General features: G+C 48.1%; 1 protein-coding gene across 8 annotated transcripts in view; it reads right to left on the reverse strand.

Moving 5' to 3' along the window:
• EFCAB6 (EF-hand calcium binding domain 6) overlaps positions 1 to 23,729 on the reverse strand; it is a 253,930-nt gene that overhangs the window by 58,995 nt on the left and 171,206 nt on the right. For all 8 annotated transcript variants that reach the window (XM_061418797.1, XM_061418799.1, XM_061418798.1 and 5 more), the window contains 2 exons: positions 11,006 to 11,102; positions 7,281 to 7,399 (listed from right to left, as the gene is read on the reverse strand). In XM_061418797.1, coding sequence (XP_061274781.1) covers positions 7,281 to 7,399; positions 11,006 to 11,102 — 216 coding nt within the window. The remainder of the gene's footprint in view (positions 1 to 7,280; positions 7,400 to 11,005; positions 11,103 to 23,729) is intronic.

The raw sequence follows: 23,729 nt of genomic DNA on the forward strand, positions 1-23,729 counted from the left end.
CAAGGAACAGAAGACCAGATTGCACAACTGCAACTAAAATATTGTTATGCATGTGAATAATAAGAGAGTTAATTCAGCTTACATAACCTCACCCTTCATTATATAATCCTTTGTGTCACATTAAAAAAAAAAATCAACTTGGTTATAAAGGTTGAATTTTAAAATGGTTCGGCAACAGATGCACCAGGAAAAATGTGCATATAAAACAGAGGGCCCATAAAAACTCACATTTGCATGTGGCAATGGCCACTAATTTATGACATAATCAGATTACTGCCTGTCTATTGCACACACAGCCGTTCGGTTGTACACACGGTGTGAATACATTCGCATCGATCGCTGGGCTGAGAAAGTCTTACTCTTTTGTGCTCAGTTTACTGCTTGATTCTTACATAAATGACAGAAGAACCTTCCAACACCACTGACCCCAGATTCAGAGCATCTGGTGCGAGCCCCACTGACGACCCAGGCTGGCAGCAGAGGGAGACGTGGTCCTTGGGCAGCTTGGACGTGTGGGTCCTTTTGGGGAACATCCGTGGGGAGGGCAGTGTGCCTGCTCAGAGAGCTGCCCTGCAGAGCACAAAGCGCCTGGCTGCCTGAGGGTTGGTGCCCAGTGGGCACATTCACCCAGGCCGGGGGGAGCCACAGACCGGATACTCTCTGCCTCAGCTCCACCCAGGGCCACAGTCTGGCCCTTATGCACCTCAGTAAGTGACCGTCTGGCCTTGGATGCAGCCACACCAGAGAAGGGAGACCCACTCCTTCCAGGACTGCCCAGCATTCCTGGTTCTAGAGGATGTCAGCTGCTAGAACACCCTTAGTGAGGGGCGAGGGGCCTGCCGGGTTAGTCCTCGCCAAGTTGAGCCCCCCTTCATGTCCAGCTCTTCTAACTCGACTCCTACCATCAGCACATCCCATTCAACCTCTTTTTTTTCCTTTCTTTTTAAACAAGTTTTATTTATTTATTTGAATTTTTTGGCCACACTCTGTGGCATGTGGGATCTTAGTTCCCCCATCAGGGATGGAACTGCACTCCCTGTATTGGAAGGCAGGGTCTTAACCCCTGGACCACCAGGGGAGTCCCAGTCCTTCCTTTCCTGAACTGTTCCTTCAGCCTTTCCGAACCCTTTCCCACCCCGGGGCTCTCCGGCCCAGCACAGCGCCTGGCGGGTTCTCTTGGCCGAGCCTAGGAGACAACCCAAAGCTTCACGTGCTCACACGTGTTCACGTGAGCCGACGCACAGGACACAGGGATTCTGTGATAGTCTTCGCTTTTCATACTGGAATGCTCATGTACAGCGTATCTACCCAAACAAGAAATGTGCATAAACTGGGCATCATCTCCAGAACATTCTACCAGGTCTGCGTGACCAGCTGGTTGTACACGACAGGCGTCTATACTCAAATTTCCCAGGCTGCTGGCTGTCCTGTTTGAGTTGTCTGTGTGTTTTTATAACACAACGGCTTTGTAGTTTCTTGGCAAAGTTGGTTTTAGGTCCAAAATAGCAGAAATCTACCCAAGGAAGCTAGGCTACAGGAGGGGCTTGGAATGCTGAGCGCCCCAGAAGTGCATGTTCCCCGGAGCCCTGGTCCTGGGGCTCCCTGTCCCCTCGGGCTCTGCTGACATAGGCAGCACCCTCCCCCTTCTGGGGGCCTCCCACTCCTGCCCCCCAACTCTGGGCCTCTCCGCTAGCTGGGACGCTTCTCCCCGCTCTGGCTAATGACTGCTTATTTGGGGGTTAGGGTCAGGCATCGCACCGCCGAGGGTCCCTCCTGGAACACCCACAGCCCAGGCTGCCCGGCTTCTCCCTCCTGGCACGCAGGTGCTGTCTTCCTGGCTGAGTCGTGGGCAAGGGGCTGCCTTCATCTCTGAAGCCCCTGAATCTGGCACCGGGCCTGCAATCTTGAAAGTTTCAGGAAATTCCTGCTTAATGATCACCTCAGATGAAGGAATGAGTGAATGCACATTCACCCTGTAATTTATTCTCAGCCGTCTCTCTGAAACCAAACGTGTTGCTCCTGAAATCTTGGGCTGAAAGATCCTATTGGCTTCACTTAGGAGGTTTCCTTTCACAGGGACCTCCTCCAGGTTTGAGGGCTGTGTATCTTTAACCCTGGGTGAGCCAGGCTCACTTAACACGCACCTGCCCCACTCTGTCCGCCCCAAGAGGTCAGCAGGGGCCACAGCCCACCCATCCCTGGGCCATGGGCTGGGGGCAGAGGTGAGTCACTCTGGGCTGACCTGCTGCACTCTGCAGACCCCCGAGGACCCTGCTGAGGAATGAAGCCACTTCTGGAAGCCAGATCCCGAATCACCAGTCAGAAGAGAAGTGTCCAGAAGAGCTGCTAGAGACGCTAGACTTCGGGTGAAGAAGAACCAAAACATCCATGTGCCAAGTCACTGAGATCTGGGGGTTAATGCAGTAATCTACTTCCGCAGTGTAAATGTGACCTCCGGACGCCTCAAAGCTCTAATCGAGTGCAGGTGCTTTGTTTAAGTGCTGAGTGAGCGACGGGTGATGACAGTTATTTTGTCTATATTCTCCATGTTTTCTAATTCTGTGTTTTCGAAAGAGCTGGACGTTATTGTCCTGATCACTTCCAGCTACCCAGTTTTGGCGGTGGGCTTTCTTATTCTCACCAGTAGACTCCAGGAGCTGGCAGAGCGTGTCACATTGGCCCCAGCTGCTCCCGCCTTGTCACTCATGGTGGAAGAATGCCCCTCCCTTGTATGAGCAGCTGCGGGAGGCTCGGTGGCGGGGGGACCCTGGGCAGCCCAGCGCTGGCCGCCCCCTTGCCAGGCCACACCTCCTGCTTTGTGCAGCAGGCAGGTGGGGACGTGGAGGGAGGAGACCAGGGTGAGTCATGTCAGCAAACACTGAATCGTGGAGAGGAGCAGGCCAGTGGAAGGGGGAGGGGGAGGGTGAGCATGGTTAACCGAGATCACAGAAATGCCTAGAAAATGGATGAGAAACCACACCACCGAGTTTGTCATGTCTGCTGAGTGGGGCATAGCTGCTTTCTTGTTGCTGTCTTTTCCTCTTCCTTAGGCTTTTTTGAAATTCAAAGACACTTGCTCCTTGGAAGAAAAGCTATGACCAACATAGACGGCATATTAAAAAGCAGAGACATTACTTTCTCAACAAAGGTCTGTCTAGTCAAGGCTATGGTTTTTCCAGTAGTCATGAGAGTCATGAGAGTCATGAGAGTTGGGCCATAAAGAAAGCTGAGCGCCGAAGAATTGATCTTTTGAATTGTGGTGCTGGAGAAGACTCGTGAGAGTCCCCTAGACTGCAAGGAGATCCAAACGGTCCACCCTAAAGGAAATCAGTCCTGAATATTCAAATTCATTGGAAGGACTGATGCTGAAGCTGAAACTCCAATACTTTGGCCACCTGATGCCAAGAACCGACTCACTGAAAAAGACCCTGATGTTGGGAAAGATTGAAGGCAGGAGAAGGGGATGACAGAGGATGAGATGGTTGGGTGGCATCACCAACTCGATGGACATGAGTTTGAGTAAGCTCTGGGAGTTGGCGATGGACAGGGAAGCCTGGTGTGCTGCAGACCAAGGGGTCGCAAAGAGTCAGACACTACGGAGCAACTGAACTGACTGATGCTTTTCTGGATTTTCCAAGTCTTCTAAAATGAGAGTGCGTTAATATTGCTATCAGAAAGTAATTTCAAATCTGTATGATCTTTTTGCTATTTTTATGCTTATCTTTGCCTCATTATACTGTTTGTGAACATTATACTGTTCACACAGCCATGCCATGGGATAGCTGACTGAAGCTCAGAGAAGGGGAGCCACTGGCCAAGGTCACACAGCTCACCCTGGGCTCCAGGGGACAAGGCACAGCCCCGCTCAGAGCACAGCCCTCAGCTGTGGGCTACTCGGCCACCTCAGGGGGCCCTCCTGATTTCTGCCCGAGCTCATCAGACAAGCCCAAGGAGCGTCTCATCTCATGGCTCAGCCTCTCTTGCCAGCTGCTGCTGCTGATTAGTCACTAAGCCGTGTCCGACTCTTTGTGATCCCATGGACTACAGCCCTCCAGGCAGGAATACTGGAATGGGTTGCCATTTCTTTCTCCAGGGGATCTTCCCAACTCAGGGATCAAACTGTACTCTCCTGCCTTGGATTCTTTACTGCTGAGCCACCAGGGAAGCCCCTTTCTAGGCTGCTAAAGGCTAACTGTCACTCCCTAACTCTGTCACACCTATCACTTCCTCCCCAGTCCTCCAGGCCCCCACCAGGGAAGTTTACCCCGTCCTCTCACTTAGAACCCCAAGACAGCCCCCAATTCACCTCCGTGCCTCCCTTGCCTCTCTGGCAATTCATCCTCCTCTCTGTGGCCAGAGTGATCTTTCTAGACTATGGAAACCTGCCTCGATCTGTCCCTCCTAAACACTTGGCCTTCAGGACAGAATCCCCACCTTGTCCTTCCCTTCACGATGTGGTTCAGCTGATGTGTGGGCCCCCCCATATGACCCCGCAGTTCTGGGATGTGACACCCCCTTTGCCACTTGGCTGGACATTCACCTGGTGGCTCTCAACCCCACGTTTGTCCTTCTGCCTGTCTTCCCAGCTACCCCCGCTGCTCCAGGGGAGCTACGTCCATCGGAGGTGGGGAGAGGGCAGGGCCGGGCTGTTCCCAGGGGCTCCTGCTCAGCCCAGCGAATGAGATTCCAGCAGGTTCTGAAAGGCATCGGGGGTGGAGGCCACTTCCTGATCTCCGGGAAATACCTTGTCTCCCCTTTGCCCTCCAGTCCCTGATGGGGAGCAGCCCCTTGTCTCTGGGTAACCCCCTCCTTGCTCTTCCAGCCCTAGGGGGCGGACAGCAGCCTCCTGGCCTCTGAGTAATTCCACAGTCCCTTTCAGACTTCTGGTCCATCTGACATCTCTGTAATCAGTCTCTCCCTTAGGCCCCGCTCGGCTGTAAATACGAGGGCAGCTTCTGAGGTCCTGCCGGGACACTGTGGACACGCTCCTCGGGCCCCCTGTCTCCATCGCTCCTCTTCCCACCTACCCCGGAGGTGACTCCCCATGTGGAGATGCCATAGTGGGCTCCCCACCTCTGCTCCTCTTTCCCTGGACACACGTCCAGACTGTTTCTCCCAGCCTCCCTGGCCGGGGTGCAGCCACATGCAGGGATTCTGGTCCACAGAGTCTGGGCAAGGTGACAGTCACGTTTCCAGGCCTGGACCTTAAAAAGCTGACCAGACGGTCCTCTGTGCTCGTCCCCTTCTCTGCTGGCAGACACGTAAGATCAGGGGATGGGGGGCGGGCTCCCGGTCCCCAAATGATTGTGGGCAGAGCTCCCCACCACCCACATTAAATTGTGACGTCCTTACCGGGGCAAGCCCCTGGGATGTCGGCCTTGTGTGTTATCGCAGCTGGCCCTGACCCTGACCCTGACCACTGGAGTTAACTTAGCAGAGCACAGCAAGGCACAGAGGTTAAGTGACTTGACAGGGGCCACACCGCTGTGAAGGGGTGGAGGCAGGGGTTATGACCACGTGGCTGCAGAGCTCTCAGCCACTCACCATCCACGATGAACAGCCGGCTACACAAAGGTGGCCGACGTCCTCGTGTCAGTTTGCAGAGCAGGGTAGACATTGTGTGTTTATAGAATAGTGGTGATACACAGATAAAGAAACTTTAGCGAAAAGTAATGGTGAGACTCTCCCTCCCACGAGCAGGGAAGCCTGCTCTGTCTCCCATCAGGAAGAGGGCTAGGCGTGCCCTCCTTCCACAGGGAACCCCCAGGGACACCTGACTCTCACACCCCTCATCCCTAAGGCTGGCACCCAGCCTGGGGGCTCATCCCACTCCTCCCTGATGGAGACAGCCGTCCCCTTATGCCCCACACCCCCATCAATCTCTCCTCTGAACGGGCTCCTGACTCATCTTTCTGAAGCGAGACTTGACCCACATCGCAGCACTCAGCCTGCGTTGTCCCCGACGTCCCGTTAGCGTTGCCCGGAAGCGAGGACCGCGCCGGGCGATCAGCCTTGCCTTCCCCCCTCAGCCTGGAGCCCAGGGACCGCTTGGAGAGCCCCTCGCCGTCCGCCTGCCCCATCTAGACCCTAGGAACCATTTCAGCATCACTCATCCATGCCCACAGCACCCCGCTTCAGCTCCCTGTCTGCTGGGCCTGCCCCTCCTCTGGCGCTTATAACAGGCAATGCTCACTCCGGTGTTGTGGGGGGATGTTTGTGCCCGCCAACAGCTCCCTAAATGTCAGAATGACACAGTCATCGCCGCATCATCTGAAATGTCTATGTGGTGAGAGCTCCATGCGCCTGCCCGCTGCGACCCCGTCCTTTGAGTCCTCAGGTGGACCCACTCACTCAGTCTGTTAAAAGGGAAAACGGGCAGGGAGACCAAACTCACCCTGGGTTGGAACTGATCTAGAAGAAGAATAAGGGTTTTGTAAGAACTTCACGATGCTTTTCTAAATTAGACACAAAACAGCCCACCTAATTCTAAACTCGGCCAACATTATAGCTTTCCACTTTAAACAGATGAAATGCTGGGGGAAAAAAAAAAAAACTGCATGAACTGCTCCATTGAGCTGGCCCCCGAGAGGACCTGAAATATTGGGGTACGACCCTGGGGGATGCCAGCGGCGACTAACACATAATGAAGGAGGAAGCAATTCAGAGACGGATCTGGAACTCAGAAACGGACCGCGTGGTGAGGGCACCTCGAAACTTAGACACCTACCCAGGGAACGTTGTGATGGGGGGTCTGGTGCAGAAATAGCTTAAAGTACATTTTGAAAAATGTAGCCAATACTAGCTCCTGGTTTCAGTTTAAGACACCCTCAGGAAACTATTCCAAGTTGCCTAAAGTTTGGTTATTTTCTTCCAACAAATTACTAATCTAAAAAACACTTGTGTAGCATCGATTTCCATCTCCAGGCAATGGAGAGACTGCGTTCCCCTTAACCCACTGCAGATCTGTCCGCAGAGCTAGCTGTGTTAGAGAGAAGTCTTTGGGGAGTGACTTCATTCTCAGAAACAGTGAAAGGATGCACTCAAATGCGCGGTTCCTGAGAAACTCAAAACCCTCATGTCCAACGTTGTTGACAAGTGTTGACCTGGTTCCTGTGCTCTGAAAGGCCGGCCTGTTGGCCAAGGCTGCTTTCAGGGTTGAACAGGGCAGATACAACCACAGGAAAATATTCCTGGCCCTGCCTGACCCCCGAGTTGTGATGAAAGCCCAGTGCTGAATTTGGCAGTTAGGAAGGAAGAGACAGTCTTCAGATGCCACTCACCTCATCCAGAGCTTTTCAAACTCTCTCGGCGTGAGGGGGATGTCAAAGCCGTACAGCGCGTTCTTCATGTCCCGTCGTCGAAGGATACCGTTGCCCTCGCTGTCAGTTTCTATAAAATTCTACAATATTAACAGACAGCATTTAGTAACATGTAAAATGCGCTCAGAGAGTATCTGGGACAGTCTAAGACTTCCCCTTACGCACATCGCCTCCTGTTGACTTTTTTTTTTTTTTAAGATTTTTTTTTTTGGATGGGGACCATTTTTAAAGTCTTTTATTGAATTTGTTACAATATTGCTTCTGTTTTATGTTTTGGTTTTTCGGCCACAAGGCAGGTGGAATCTTAGCCTCCTCACCATGAATGGAACCCATGCCCCCTGCGTTGGAAGGTGAATCTTAACCCCTGGACAGCCAGGGAAGTCCCTAATTCCTCCTTCGTATATGTTCCAAATACAGTCCTCACTCTGCTCAATAAGACAACGGAGCAAAAGGTCCAGTGTTACATCCTAGAACGGGCTTGTTTCCGGGTAACGAGTGGTCTTGAGCGTGTGGCTGGGGTTTTTTTTCCTGAGCAACAATTTGGGTTCAAACACTGTTAGCATTAAGGGCCAACCAGAGCCCGGGAGGTGAGGTGTGGCCCCACTGCTCGAGGTTATCGTCTCCACTTTTCAGAGAACTTGGCCCCCAGCGTCAGAGGGGAAACCAGGGACATGAGACTCCATAGTTGCTATGATGAGGCGAAATGGTACCATTTTAACATCCCCAAGGGGTGCAAAAGGTCTCTGGGGATGTCAGGCATTTAAAGGGCCACAGACTAGGAGAGCAGGTAACACAGGGTGTTGAACACTGTCTTAAACTGTTTCTAAACAATAGTTCATTCCTCCTCCTTCCAACATGCTGTGCGGAAGACACGATGGGTTCATTTCCCAAGTCCTTTGCAAGCATCGTACTTCATGGCAAAACCATGAAATGTTCTCTGGACGACTAAGAATCAGACAAGAATATCTCTATTGCTCTGTATTTAGCCTTGTACTGGAGGTGCGAGTCAGTGTAGTTAAGCAAGTTAAAATTGGTAAAAGGCATAACAACAGGGCAGGAAGAAATGTAATCGTCATTATTCACAAATGACATGGCTGTATACAGGGTATACGAAGAAGTCACAGATAAAGTGTTATAATAAGAGGAAGTGGCAATAAATCTGGATTCTATGAAAAGTGAAAGTGAAAGTTGCTCAGTCGTGTCTGACTCTCTGCAACCCAACTGACTGCAGCCCGCCAGGCTCCTCTGTCCATGGAGTTTTCCAGGCCAGAACACTGGAATGGGTAGCTATTCCCTTCTCCAGGGGATCTTCCCAACCCAGGGATCGGACCCAGGTCTCCCACATTGCCGGTGGATTCTTTACCATCTGAGCCACCAGGAAAGCCCCAGGATTCTATATCAATAGGCAAAATCATTCACATTTTAATATATCAGACATGGAAAATGAACTTTAAAAAAATTTCATTTACAACAGCACCAAAAATAAAAGTCTGAGGAACAAATCTTATAAATGATTGTACGGTTTTTACATAGGAAAGTCTAAAACTGTTTTGAAAAACATTTTAAAAGATCAAAATAAATGGAACTACACTGTGTTCATTAATTGGAAGGCCCCATGTAGTAAAGATGTCATTTCTTGCCAAACATCCCAATAGTTTTTTTTTTTTTTCCTTTGTAGAATTTGACAAACTGATTAAAAAACTCTAATAAGAGAACAAGGAGGAGGGAGCTGCCCACTGGCTAATTGAGATGCATTACTGGACTTCCCTGGTAGTCCAGTGGTTAGGATTCGGCGCTTCCACTGCAGGGGCCCGGGGTTCGATCCCTGGTCAGGGAACCTAAGTTCCCAGCTGTGGGGAAGTAGACCTGCCTACTAGCAGGCTGACACTGGCTCCAGGCCCACAACCACCCCCTCTAGAAGGCCACTCCAGCGGGCCAGCACTTCCTGGGGCCCTGTAGTAAGAAGAACTATGTTATGTCTATTTTACCACAATTAAAAGAAAATAACTTTATTCATTTATTTACTCCTGCCACACACCACTGAAATCCCAAAATATATAAATATTATTCATATGTGTATTTATTTTGTGATGGCTCTCTGTCGCTGCGCAGGCTTTTCTCTAGCTGCTGAGTGCAGGGGCTGCAGTACAGTTGCTGTGTGAGGGCTCCAGGGCACAAGGGCCTGGAGCAGTTGTGGAATGTGCACTCCTAGCTGCAGTTCCCCGGCTCTCGAGCACAGGCTCAGTAGCTGTGGCTCAAGGGCTTAGCTGCCTCATGGCAGGTGGGACCCTCCTGGATCGGGGATGAAACCCATGTCTGCTGCGTTGGCAGGCACGTTCCTTACCACTGAGCCGCCAGGGAAGCCTCTGCCACAGTTTTTTTAAAAAGCGACAGCGTGTGCAGCCGGTTGTGATCCATCCACTGCCTCACACTGAAAACCTCCCGGTCTGCCCCGAGGCCTGCCCCATCCGTGCAGTCCCCACCGTGCCGGTCAGCCCCGCAAACCCCCTGCCTTGGTTCAGCTTCAGGCTTGGCATTCTCAGCTCCCCTGCACGCCTGTCCAACACCTGCTCATCTTTCTAGTGGTGACCTCTTCTTGGGCACCCCGTTGTATGCGCATCGTTGCCATTGTGATCCGTACCATTCTTTAGAGTTCTTGTTGGTATTTACACCACAAGTCTCTTGGGGGCACAGACATGTCTTTGTTTTATCTTATTTTTGGTCATTGTATCTTTAGTACCTTGCAACCAGGACTTTCCTGGTGGCTCAGATGGTAAAGTGTCTGTCTACAATGTGGGAGACCTGGGTTCGATACCTGGGTTGGGAAGATCCCCTGGAGAAGGAAATGGCAACCCATTCCAGTACTCTTGCCTGGAAAATCCCGTGGACAGAGGAGCCTGGGGGGGCTACAGACCACTGGGGTTGCAAAGAGTCGGACACAACTGAGCGACTTCACTAACAGAGCATAGTCAGCTCATAATAATATTTGCTGAAGAAACCAATGACCTTATTTTCCAAAAATACTTCAATAGACATGAGCATACTAAGCTGTCCCCAGAGGGGACAACGCCTCTGTGTTTCTGAGGATCCAGTGGGATGCGCCCCCAGTGGTGCCTGGCAGGAATGGGGAGCCCCATGACTTTATGCGGCTCCCCAGGTGGCGCTAGTGGTAAAGAACCCACCTGCCAATGCAGGAGAGACGTAAGAGACTCAGGTATGATCCCTGGGTTGGGAAGATCTCCTGGAGAAGAGAATGGTTACCCACTCCAGTATTCTTGCCTGGAGAATTCCATGGACAGAGGAGCCTGGCGGGCTACACTCCATGGGGTCATAAAGAGTCAGACAAAACTGAGTGACTAACACTTTATAACTGTGTAAAAAGAAATATGATAGCATCTTACATTGCTTCATTAAAATTTTTAATTCATATCAAACCTGAGATAAAGCCAGGAATTTCAGTCCATGTAATTCCTAAAATCACTTTTTTTTCCCCTAAAGACAAAATTGACCTTGAATGTGAGAATTTATTTTGAAAAAGTATTTTAAGAATCAAAGGAGGCACTATATTGGTATAAAAAGTTGCTTTCCCATCTCAGTGACTGGATCAAAACAGCTCCATCATCCCAATGACCTTGGAACACTGAAATAGCTGCCCTTCCCTTTTAAGGAAACAATCGCTTTCTCACCTTCGACAAGTCTGACCATCTGGTTTTTGCTTTGGTGACAAGGTACTGATGCGCCTGTTCACAAGCTAGTTCTGAATCTGCAACCTTCTGTTTTGGTCTTAAGAGAAAAAAAAATTATAAATAATTCTGTTTCAATTTAAAAGACTCATTAATCTCCCAAGGGGTTCCCCTACTCCCATTCGTGACAAAGGTACTATAAAAGTCTGCTATTTCACATCTGGTCTAACTTAATTCTTAAAATACAGTCTTACTTCCCTAGTTAGGGAAATCTTAAATTTAGTTAGGAGTCCTTGCTTATTTCCAGATAAATGCTGTTCAAATTTTCCAGCGGTTCACAAAACAAAAAGGGTTCGTTTATTCCCAGAGGGATAAGAAAACACAGCACAACACTGTCTTTGGATGAAAAACCAAAAACTTTTATTTCTGAATGTACAAGTGGGTGTGATAACTCGGACCAAAGCAAACAGTCTGAGAACCCTAGGGGAACATGACCTACAGATCTGGTCTCAGCTCATGCTCAAAGGTTGAGTCTGTGGAATACAAAATGATCAAAATTCTATTTACTCACAGAAAGGTGGGCGCCGAAGACACTTTCAAAAAAGACTGTGGTTAGGCACACGAAGTGCAGTGAAGACTGTGGCTGAAGGAATTTGGGATGCCCTGGACTCTTCCACTCACTACAACAAATTTGGGGAGCAGATCCTATAAAACCTTTTGCCACTTCTATCTCTGAGGCTGCCCTGCTTGGATCCTTGTTCACTCATGGGCATGTGGGTGATCGGGGTGTCTTGCCTGAGGGTGAGTGAGCAAGCCCCACAGGGACCTTCACAGGAATTTCTCCCCAAAGGAGACCGGAAAACCAGGAAGAGGACAGCAAAAAAGCCCCACGTTGCCCTTTACTTTTTCATTTTTTGGTCGTCTCGTGCAATACTCAGGATCTTAGCCCCCTGGTGTCGTTGAGTTGCTAAATCCCGTCTGACTCTTTGTGCCCCATGGATTGTAGCCCGCCAGGCTCCTCTGTCCATGGGATTTCCCAGGCAAGAATACTGGAGTGGGTTGCCATTTACTTCTCTAGGGAATCTTCCTGACCCAGGAATGGAAACCATGCCCCCTGCACTGGAAGCGTGGAGTCTTAACCAGGGAAGTCCCCCAGGTCACCCTTTGAGAGAAGTATAATTCATGTTCCAGCAGGTGAGATGCTTGTGAGGAAAGAAATCTAAAGAAAAAAATGCAGCAAAGGTTTATGTGATCCGTACCGCTCTGCGGCTCTGTATATGATGCCGGGTGGGGTGGACGTGATTTCTAGGGTAACCATGACCCCCACGAGCTCCAGTCGGGCTGCAGCTGCTGGTCACTTGCCACACGGATTTCCCAGAAATGTTGGCATCGTCACCCCACTTTGCAAACGGGGACGCTGGGCTTTGGAAAGGTGAAACAGCCTGCTGAAATCACACAGCCAGTTCCGGAAATCCTGGCCCCTCAGCTCAGGGGCCTCCCAGGCTGGAGGCGAGCCTTTCTCATCATTTTCATTGCAGCTGAAGCCACAGCTTTGGCAGCTCCTCTAACGTCAGTCCTCAGAGGAAAGGACCCATTAGGCGGCTCAGTTCACAGAGGTGAGAGGGCCACCATGGTTTTATGCGTGGAGGATCTTCTTTTCGCTTAACATTTGTTGCCGGGAGCCGGCGTGAGGACCGCCATCAGTGGCAAAGGTCATGAGGAAGGAGGCTCGACATACGCAAAGGCGGGATCGAGCCTCAGGAGTCCCCCTGGATATTCTTGAGCATCTACCCCCAAAACCAGAGTCTGCCTACTTTACTGCTTTGTGCTCTCACCTCTGACTTTACTGGGGGCTGTCCCCCACCACCATCTCGCTCTGTGATAAAGAGTTAACTTACAGCTCCAGTTGATAAAGTTCCTGGGCATTAAGAGTGTTTAAATCCAAACCCCTCAGATAGCTCTCTAACTCACCTGACAAGTTTACCCCGACTCCTACAGCTATGCATACGATTGTTTACAGTCTCCCAGCCTCGAGAGGCACGGGAAGCTTAAGATATTCAAATAGCTTAGAGCCTCTCAGAGAGTTAGAAACTGTCAGAATAAACCTAGTAAAGGATTTCATTGATGAGCCAATGCTTGCTGCAAAGTTTCCACATCCCCTGTATTGTATCCTTGAATGTGTATTAATTAATATACTTGGTATGTAGAAAAAATAAGTAGTGGCCTTGGTGCTAGCAACTTTAGACCCTTAAGGCAATAAATTCTTTCCTTTGTTGTAAACCCACTGCACCTCTGCCCTATAGGAATGCAACTTTATCTAACACCTTTGGAGGATGGCGCCAAACCTTAAAATAATTACTCTTAGAGAAAATAAGTCTTATGGTTGACAAACCTTTGTCAAGAGTCATAAAATGTTAATAGGCCTTCTGGCCAGAAGATGATGTAAATCACCTAAACCATTTGTATAAGATAAGTTTGCAGAAAAGAAACCCTGGTTTCGATAAGGATCAAAGACTGCTGACTTTGTATGATTTCACATCCCCTATTATCCTCTATGTGCAACTTAGGGTATAAAAGCCCCTGTTGAAAATAAAGCTGTCGGCCTTGCTCACCAAAGCTTTGTCTCCCCATGTCATTCTTTCTGTTCACATTCTGGCTGAGTCTCCATCTGGAGCGCAGAGGTCCTCTGCGACCATTTATTTGCCTGGGCTTCTAAGACCACTCGAGAAGGTGCCTAAGGTGGGGCACCTTCCGCTATTCGAGAGGGTGCCTGCAGCCTCCGTGGTCAGAGCTAACCTGATGTCACAGGTTATGCTGATTTTCCGTGTAAACCAAGCTACTCAGCTTCTTTTCTCTGCTGAATTTTCCTACTGAGCTATCCTCATTCTATTACTCTTTATATCTTTGATGAATATTTAAATAAAGCTATTGTATCCAGTGAACTCGCCGAAGCCGTCTCCTCTTTGAATACCCTGGATCAGCCGGGGCTGGACCTCAGCAATTTGTATCTCACTTCAACGAGCTCAGTTCTGCCAGCACCGCTGGAGTGTCCAGCCCAGTGCAAGGTTGGGGCGAGTGAGGCCTGCAGCTGCCATCTCTAGGGAAAGTTCTCCTGGGACATCCCGGTCACGTCCTACATTTAGAGCAGACAGCAGAAGACTTCCCTGGTGGCCCAGTGGCTGAGAATCTGCCTGCCAATAAAGGGAGTCATGGGTTCAACCCCTGGTCCAAGAAGATTCCACATCTTCCTCGCAACTAAGCCCACAAGCCACAACCACTGAGCCCGTGTGCTGCAACTACCGAAGCCCGTGTGCCTGGGGCCCATGTTCCGCAACGAGAGAAGCCACCCCGGTGAGAAGCCTGCACACCACAGCTAGAGAGGAGCTGCCCGCTTGCCGCAACTAGAGAAAGCCTGCACACAGCAGTGAAGACCCAGTGCAGCCAAAGAATAGTAAGTAATGGTTTAGTCGCTAAGTCGTGTCTGATTCTTGCGACCCCATGGACTGGGAACCCTCCAGGCTCCTCTGTCCATGGGATTCTCCAGGCAAGAACACTGGAGTGGGTTGCCATTTCCTTCTCCAGGGATCTTGCTGACCCAGGAATCAAACCCAGGTCTCCTGCATTGCAGGCAGATTATTTACCGACTGAGCTACAATGGAAGCCCTCCCCGAGACCAAAATATAAAAATATAACTAAACACAATTAAAAAAAAAAAAAACGCAGACAGCAGGGTATGGCACTGGAGCCAACAAATTAAGCAGTGACCATTTGCTCTTTACGAGGTTTCTCCTCTAAATCCTGAGAAACTCTGCTGCTAGTCTCAGCTGTCCAGGACCGCCCCCAGGTTCCCTGATGATAGCACTCTGTACCTACTGGTCACCGAGACCACGGCAGCTCTCGTCACCCCAGAAGCCCACACTGGGCTGTTGTCCTCTGTGTCACTTGGAAAGGGTCGTATTCAGAGCGGCGCTTCTTTGGTGAATTACATAGACTTTGACCCCCTGTGGATTGGCAGACAAGAGTTCTCGCCCCCGCTCAGCGGGCAGGTGCAGAGGACCGGCAGCGGCTGGGCAGAGTCTTCTCCCTCCTCCTGCTGAGAAGGACCACGTGAGGCTGGGCCCCCTTGCGTTCCTCTTCTGGCAGCTGCCAGCTTGTGGGGTACACAGGTGAACTGTGGCTTCTACATCGCCAAGCCCGGGAGTCCTGGTACTGACACGTGGCACTGCACCGTCTCTCCCACTCTCGTCCCCTTCATGGCACTGCTCTTTAAATCACAGCGTGCGCTGGAACACCCACCACCTGGCGAACATGTGCCCCCAGCGAGTGCGTCTCCCTCTCCACCTGCCCCCCGCGCCTCCTCCCTCCTTCCCCTCAAAGCTCATCTACCGTCTGAGAAGCCGTCCCTGTTCCTGCCCCCGGCCACTGCCTGCTGCTGTTCGTCCACGCCTCTGTGTCACTGGCACGGCAACCTCACCTGCTTCCCTGTTCCATCTCTCTCCAACTGCCTACCGGACTTCACAGAATCATGGAATTTCAAGGCTGGAAAGGGATCCAGAGGTCAGCCAGTCTAGTCCTCTACTGCTACTTTGTTTTTGTCGTTGTTCAGTCACTGGCCCTTTGCAACCCCATGGACTGCAGCACACCAGGCTCCTCCGTCCTCCAGTATCTCCCAGAGTTCGTTCAAACTCGTGTCCATTGAGTCGGTGATACTATCTAAACATCTCATCCTCTTCCGCCCCTTCTCCTCCTGCCTTCAAACCTTCCCAGCGTCAGGGTCTTTTCCAACGAGTCCGCTCTTCACTTCCGCCCCCTTCTCCTCCTGCCTTCAAACCTCCCCAGCGTCAGGGTCTTTTCCAACGAGTCCGCTCTTCACTTCCGCCCCCTTCTCCTCCTGCCTTCAAACCTTCCCAGCGTTCAGGGTCTTTTCCAATGAGTCCGCTCTTCACATCAGGTGGCCAAAGTATTGGCGCTTCAGCTTCAGCATCAGTCCTTCCAGTGAATATTCACGGTTGATTTCCTTTAGGATTAAGCCATTTGATCTTGCAATGCTACTTTACCACTAAGGTTTTGGAAGGTTAGGTGGATTACGTTGCGTTTTCACAACTATTGCTTAAAGGACTGTAGGTCCTAATGACACACAGTCCCCTGCCCTCACCGTTAGACTTCACCCGACCCCAGCGGGCTCACCTGGACTTACCCCAAAAAGGATGGAGGTCCTGAGAGGCCTGTTCTGTCTCTGCAAAGTCAACTCACTACCAAAATGATCCCACTGTCTAAACACACATCCAAAACACCCTGATTTCTTTATTGGGCTATGAGGCTTGGTTATTTTTCTTAGTGACTCATGCTCAAACCAGGGACTCCGACTAATTTCCCATTCATTTCTTCTCTGTTCCGTTTTATATCCTTGTCTCCTCTGGAGAGATTGGAAGGTTTTTCCATGGCCTTTTCCTCTCCTATGGCCTGCCCTTTTAGATCTTGACAGGCAGACCTAGCCTTCCTATCAACCAGTCCACCAGTCACAAACTCTTCCCATCTGCTGCCCTGGGTCCTACAAACACAGTGATGAGCAAGGCACAGAATCCACGTCCACAAGGAGCTCACGCTCTGATGGCGGGAACGTATAGCAAACACTTGGAAAAATAAGTCAGTCAGGTAACTTCAGATACTGAATGTGACTGAGAATGAGGGACTAGCGTGGGGTCGGGGCCACTTTAGCCAAGAAGGCCAGACAGCAGCTCCCCAAGGCCTGAGTGATGAGAAGGTGCTGTGCAATCCTGGGGAACAACATTCCAGGCAGGGCCAGAGTCCTGAGATGTCCCAGGGAGAATGGAGCAGGCACGTCTACTTCACCCTCTCTCTCCCACTGATTACAACTCTGGACAGAATACAAAAAGTAACTCTCTGAGGACACCCAAAAGTAAGTAATAGGATACTGGTGGCTGGCGGGATCAAAACTTGAAGACCGACTTATGCGGTGGTGAGTTTCACAGCTTTTTCCCTCTTATTTCCAGTTTAAGGGCTGCTTAAAGACAGTTCTAATTGTGGAGTTGTGCATTGGATGTGGACAGAAAAAGCCTCAAAAGAGAGCCTGTTTTTCTGACCAAAGAATTAGGAAGGCAAGCCCCTGAAGTGCAAAGGACATGAGGGAATCCTCCCCCTTCTTGCCACTTCTTACTGTTCCCTTCCTGATCTGAGGCAAGAGAAAGTGGAAGTCGTTCAGTTGTGTCTGACTCTTTGCAATCCCACGGACTATCCAGTCCATGGAATTCTCCAGGCCAGAATACTGGAGTGGGGAGCCTTTGCCTTCTCCAGGGGATGTTCCCGACCCAGGGATTGAACCCAGGTCTCCCTCATTGCCGGCGGATTCTTTACCGGCTGAGACACAAGGGAAGCAAGCCCAGTTACAAAACCGCACTTCTATGCCAAGCAATGGTACTGGCCAAGGAGGTACCCCAAATTGAAAGTCTTCTCTCAAACCAGAGGGGAAGGTGAAAGGGGTCCCTGTGTTCAAAGAGGATTGGAGAAATCCACATTATTATCCTTCTCCTTTTCTCTTTCACTATGTTGTCCTGGAGGGGGACCCAGTCATGAGAAGCACTCAACAGCACAGAGAGACTAAAACCTAAGATTTTTCAACCACAAGACCAAAAAAGCGGGTTGCTGACTGCTGGGGAGGGTGGGAAGAAATCACAGAGAGGAGAGAGCTAGAGAAAGGGAAGCTCAGATGCATGGAGTTCCAGGTGCACACGCTCCGACGTGTGCACATGTGAGACTGACCCACAGCAGCCCAGTGAAAGCGTTGAGAAGCTGACTAAGTGTGGTTAGGACTGGCTCCTGGGAACTGCCTTCATGGGCTGCCCTGATAGAGCTGCAATGGCCCTAAAAAATAAACTGACGTTGAAACCACAGAGGGCAGGTCAGGACATGCACTCTGAAACTAGCTGGACTAATCGCCTGCTTTGAAAATCAATCAACCAACACACCACCAAGGATTTTAACAGGAACAGAGTGTCACAATAGAACATTAAAGAGATCCACAATACAGTCCCAAATTACTCGGTATGCGAAGGACCAGGAAAATGCCAACAATTTTCAAGATAAAAGACAAACATGCACCAACTCCAAGATGACCTAGATGTTGAAAATACCATATTTTAAAGCAGCTATTATAATCATGAGGTAAGAGTACACATTCTTAAAATAAATGGAAAGACATAAGTTCAGAGCAAAGAAATAGCAGTTAAAAAAAAAAAAAGCAAAAGAACCAAGTGGAAACTTTAGAACTGAAAAATACAACAACTGAAATAAAATTGTCACTGGACTGGCTCAATGAAGATGACAGAGCCAGCAGTGACAGTCAGTGAACTTGAAAACAGATGACTAGAAATAATCTGATCAACAGAGGGGAAGAAAAGAATCTCTCCAGGGACTAAGATACAGAGACCTGTGATACAAAAGCAGAGGATCTAATATCCAGGTCACCAGAGTACTGAAAGGAGAACAGAAGAAGACTGGTACCAAAAAAAGTTTAAAATTTCAGGAAATAGTAGCTGAAACCTGCTCAAATTTGATGGGAAAACATAAATTTACAGATTCAGGAAGTTGAGCAAACCTCAAAAAAGATAAACTCAAAGAAAATCATGCTCAAACACACCACGCCCTCCTCCAGGGGGCCTTCCCGACCCAGGGATCGACCCGCATCTCTCGCGTCTCCTGCGTTGGCAGGCGGGTTCCTCACCACCAGCGCCGCCCGGGAAGCCCTCACGCTGCTGCTGCTGCTGCTGAGTCACTTCAGTCGTGTCCGGCTCTGTGTGGCCCCATAGACCGCAGTCTTCCAGGCTCCTCCATCCCTGGGATTCTCCAGGCAAGAACACTTCACATACTAAAACTACTGACAACTAAAGATAAAGAAAAAATCCTGAAAGCAACTTAAGAAAAACGACACATTTATAGAGGGCTTCCCTGGTGGCTCAGTCCATAAAGAATCTGCCTGCAATGCAGGAGACTCGAGTTCAATCCCTGGGTCGGGAAGATCCCCTGGAGAAGGAAATGGCAACCCACTTCAGTACTCTTGCTTAGGAAATCCCATGGACAGAGGAGTCTGGTGGGCTACAATCCGTGGGGTCACAAAAGAGTCGGACATGACTTAGTGACTAAACCACCATGGAGGGAAGACCATTTGAGTGACTGTAGATTTTTCCTCACAAACTGTAGGGGCCAAAAGACAATGGAACAACATTTTTCAAGTGCTTTAACAGAAGAATTGTCAACTTATAATTTTATATTCAGGAAAAAAAACTGTTAGGAATGAAAGAACAATAAAGATATTATCAATGAAGGAAAACTAAGATTTGTCTCCAGTAGACTTGCTAATTGGAGAAGGAAATGGCAACCCACTCCAGTATTCTTGCCTGGAGAATCTCATGGATGGAGGAGCCTGGTGGGCTGCAGTCCATGGGGTCACAAAGAGTCAGACACGACTGAGTGACTAATGGAAATTCTTCAGGGGAAGGAAAATGGCAGCAGAGAGAAAATCGGAACTTCAGAAATAAAAGAAGAGGTGCAGAAATGGTGAATATAAACATACATTTTTCTCAGAGTTTTGAAATACATGAAGCATAAATGGATTAAAAACAGAAGGAGAAATAGACAAATGCAAAATTATCATTGGAGACATGAGCACTCCCCTCTTGGTAACTGGCAGAACTAATAGAAACTAAGCAAGAATCTGAACACTTATAACTAACTTGATCTAATTGACATTTATAGAACACTCCACCCAGCAACCGCCAAATACACATTATTTTCAAGTACACATGGGATAAAGAGTCTGCCTGCAATGCAGGGGACCTGGGTTCCATCCCTGGGTTGGGAAGATCCCCTGGAGGAGGGCATGGCAACCCACTCCAGTATTCTTGCCTGGAGAATCCCCATGGAAGAGGAGCCTGGAGGGCTACAGTCGTAAGGGGTCGAAAAGAATCAGACATGACTGAGTGACTAAGCACAGCACATTCACCAAGATAGACCATTTCTAGGGTTATAAAATGAACATTAACAAATTTAAAATAATTAAAATCATACAAAGTATGCTATCTAAACTTAACAGAATTAGATTAGAAATCAATAACAAACAGCTGGAAACCATGGAAATATTTTGAAGAAAAAACATCCTTCTAAATAATCCATGGTTTCAATAAACACTCTAAAGGGAAATTAGAAAATATTTTGAACTGAGTGAAAATAAAAACTACAACTTGTCCAAATTTGTGAAATGCAGCTCAATCAATACCTATGAGAAAACTGACAGCATTAAGAAATAATTCAAATAAAAATCTGAGTTATTAGCTTAAGAAAATAAAAATGAAGGACAAACTACAGTTGACCTTTACCCCACACAGGTTTGGACTGCACAAGTCAACTTATATGCCAATCTTTTCAATTAATACATTGGAAAATTTGGGGGGGATTTGTGACAACTTGAAAAAACTCACAGATGAGCCACACAGCCTAGAAATATTGACAAAATTTAAGAAAAAGGTATGTCATAAATGCATAAAATATTTGTAGACACTAGTCTATCCTTACATAGACATAAGGTGATATTTAATATAAAATTAATGCCTTAATTTTCTTCCTGATTTATAACTTTACTTTCAAAGAATTACATTACCATGTAGTATGTCTCTCCCTCTCTTGCCCCCTCTCTCTCTCATATTGGAGAAATTGTCTATCATCACAGGTAAGGGTTGTTTTTTTTTTGTTTTTTTTGTTTTTAGAGTAACGATGATTCCAATACTGCATTTTGAATATGAGTGTAATATTGTATACCATAGCTCTGCAGGTGGCTCAGTGGTTAAGAATACGCCTGCCAATGCAGGAGATACAGGAGACATGAATTTGATCCCCAGGTTGGGAAGATCCCCTGGAGGAGGAAATGGCAACCCACTCCAGTATTCTTGCCTGGAAAATTCCATGGGCAGAGGAGCTGGGTGGGCTGAAGACTCTGGGGTGGCAAAAGAATTGGACATGACTGAGCATGTATGCACACAGGCACTGTATGCCATACAGATTTTATAATGATTAATTCACTACTGTGGAGGCTAGGCTGCTGTTGCTGCTGCATCGATTCAGTCGTGTCCGACTCTGTGCGACCCCATAGACAGGACTATGCAGCCCACCAGGCTTCCCCGTCCCTGGGATTCTCCAGGCAAGAACACTGGAGTGGGTTGCCATTTCCTTCTCCAATACATGAAAGTGAAAAGTAAAAGTGAAGTCGCTCAGTCGTGTCCAACTCTTAGCAACTCCATGGACTGCAGCCCACCAGGCTCCTCCGTCCATGAGACTTTACGGGCAAGAGGACTGGAGTGGGGTGCCATTGCTAGGCTACCAGGTAGCAATTGTATCAGTTACACTAAGCTCCCTTAAAGCAATCATATTGCTGCTTCTTTGTTATCCGTGCATGAATTGTTATACCTCTAAGTAAATATGGACTTCTTTTTCACATTATCTTTCCATCTTTGAGGTGTCGAGTTGTACACCAGCATGTATGTCGCCTACAGTGCTCTGCATCATGGGAGACAACACAGACATGGGTACTGACAGACAGACAATTCATCCTGTGACAGACAATAGGAACTTACAGTGTTGATCAACACTGTACTGTAAATGCATTTTCTCTCCCTCATGGGTTCGATCCCTGGGTTGGGAAGATCCCCTGGAGAAGGGAAAGGATACCCACTCCAGTATTCTGGCCTGGAGAATTCCATGGACTGTATAGTCCATGGGGTCATAACGAGTGGGACACCACTGAGTGACTTTCACTCACTCACTCACTCATGATTTTCTTAACGATATTACCTTTTCTCTAGCTTGCTTTATTGTAAGAATACAGTATATAATACATATATAATCTGTGTGTTAATTAACTTAATGTTATTTGTGAGTTGTCTAGTCAGCAGTCATCCATTAGTAGTTAAGTTTGGGGGAGTCAAAAGCTCTGCACAGATTTTTGACTGTGGGGGTGGATCAGCTCCTGTGACCCCTGTGTTGTTCAAGGATCAACTGCATACTTAAAGCAAGAAGGAAGAGAAAGTATTAAAGAAGAGAAATCAATGAAATTGAATAGAAAAACAACAGAGAAAAAGGAATGAAACATAAAGCTTGTTCTTTGAAAATACCAATAAAATTAATAAAACCTTCAGCTAAATGGATCAACAAAAAAGGAGAGAAGACATCAACTACCAATATCAAAAAATGAAAACAGGGCCATCACTAAAGACCCCACAGCTATTGAAAGAACAGCAAGGAAATACTGTGATCAACTTTATTCTCATGAATTTAACAGGTTGAACAAAACGGGCCAATATTTTAAAAGACACAAATTATTAAAACTCAGTCAAAAAGGAAGAGAAACCCTAAAGGATCCCGTAACTATTAAAGTAATCGGATTTATAGCTAAAATTCTGAAAAGGAAACTCCAGGACTGAATTATTTCATAGGTGAATTCCATCAAATATTTAAAGAAGAAATAGCAAATCTGTATGATCCAGAAAATAGAAAGTGGCATTCATGACTTTTATTCTTTCTTAGAGATCTTCCAAAGAAACACAAAAAGGGCATTTATTTTCTTTATGAAGTAAAGCTCCTTTTATCTTGCAATTACCACATGGTTCCACTGAACCCTCTTAGAATAGGACAGATCATGGGGTCTTAGTGAGCTTGATTTAATGATACTAGCTCTATTTCATTATTCTAGGAAACATTCAATTCTTTTTCATTCATTGTTTCCAGTTATGCTAAAAAGAAAAAGGAGACTAAATAATAACAGGAAAACAAACAAAAACAGAGTCTCCTAGCAGGATGATATACTGAAAAGCATCACCACTGTTACGTTACCCTCACTTTTCCGATTGCACTGCCCTAGGTGTAACAGCATCTTTCCGAAAGGTATAAAAGACACCAGGGACCCCATCCTGGGGTTATGTTAGCTTTCACTGAACACAGTTGAGAACTGAGAATTCTTACTTCATGCCCAGATGGCAAAGGGGAGAAAACTGAGATCATAAGATGTTCCACAATGATTAGATGAACCAGAAGATGATGGTGAACTGGATCATAGAAGCCAAATCTCCTGATGAGTGAGTGATTCACATCCAAGAACAGCAAGGAAATCTGTTTTCAGTCAGTCAGTCACTCATCAGGAAGGACTGGATCATACAATATTTTGTGACAAGAAGCTGGCCATCCAATTTTGCTAAGAGGATGCTTGACAGCATTCTTTCCTCTTTGATGATGTACATGCACCAAAAGGAACTTGATGTGGGTTGTCAGCAGATAAACGGACAAGGCCCGTGTGCTATAAACAAGGGAACAGATGATGTAAACGAATCGGGTCACTGGACTAACCACTCTAACTGGTATTTACACATCTAAAGATGAAAATGCTGTGCAGTTGTGAAGCAAACAAGATGGTCTTCCTGTCTTCAACAAAGTTATGAACCTTCAAAGTTTTCAAAAGTATTGCATTTGATGATGCAGGTGGAAGGTGAAGGCCCAGAACGCAGAGGGGTCCAAGTGAGCGGGCGGGATGGCTTCTAAAAACGGGAGGCGTCCAGGTTTGGCTAGCGGAGAACAGTGAGACTGGGGGGTGAAAGAGACCAACTCTCCACACAGAGGAGGTGGCCCCAACCCACAGGCACCCTGAGTTCCAATCTCTGTCCACTGC

The sequence above is a fragment of the Bos javanicus genome, chromosome 5, assembly GCF_032452875.1.
Source record: "Bos javanicus breed banteng chromosome 5, ARS-OSU_banteng_1.0, whole genome shotgun sequence".
Classification (NCBI taxonomy): domain Eukaryota; kingdom Metazoa; phylum Chordata; class Mammalia; order Artiodactyla; family Bovidae; genus Bos; species Bos javanicus.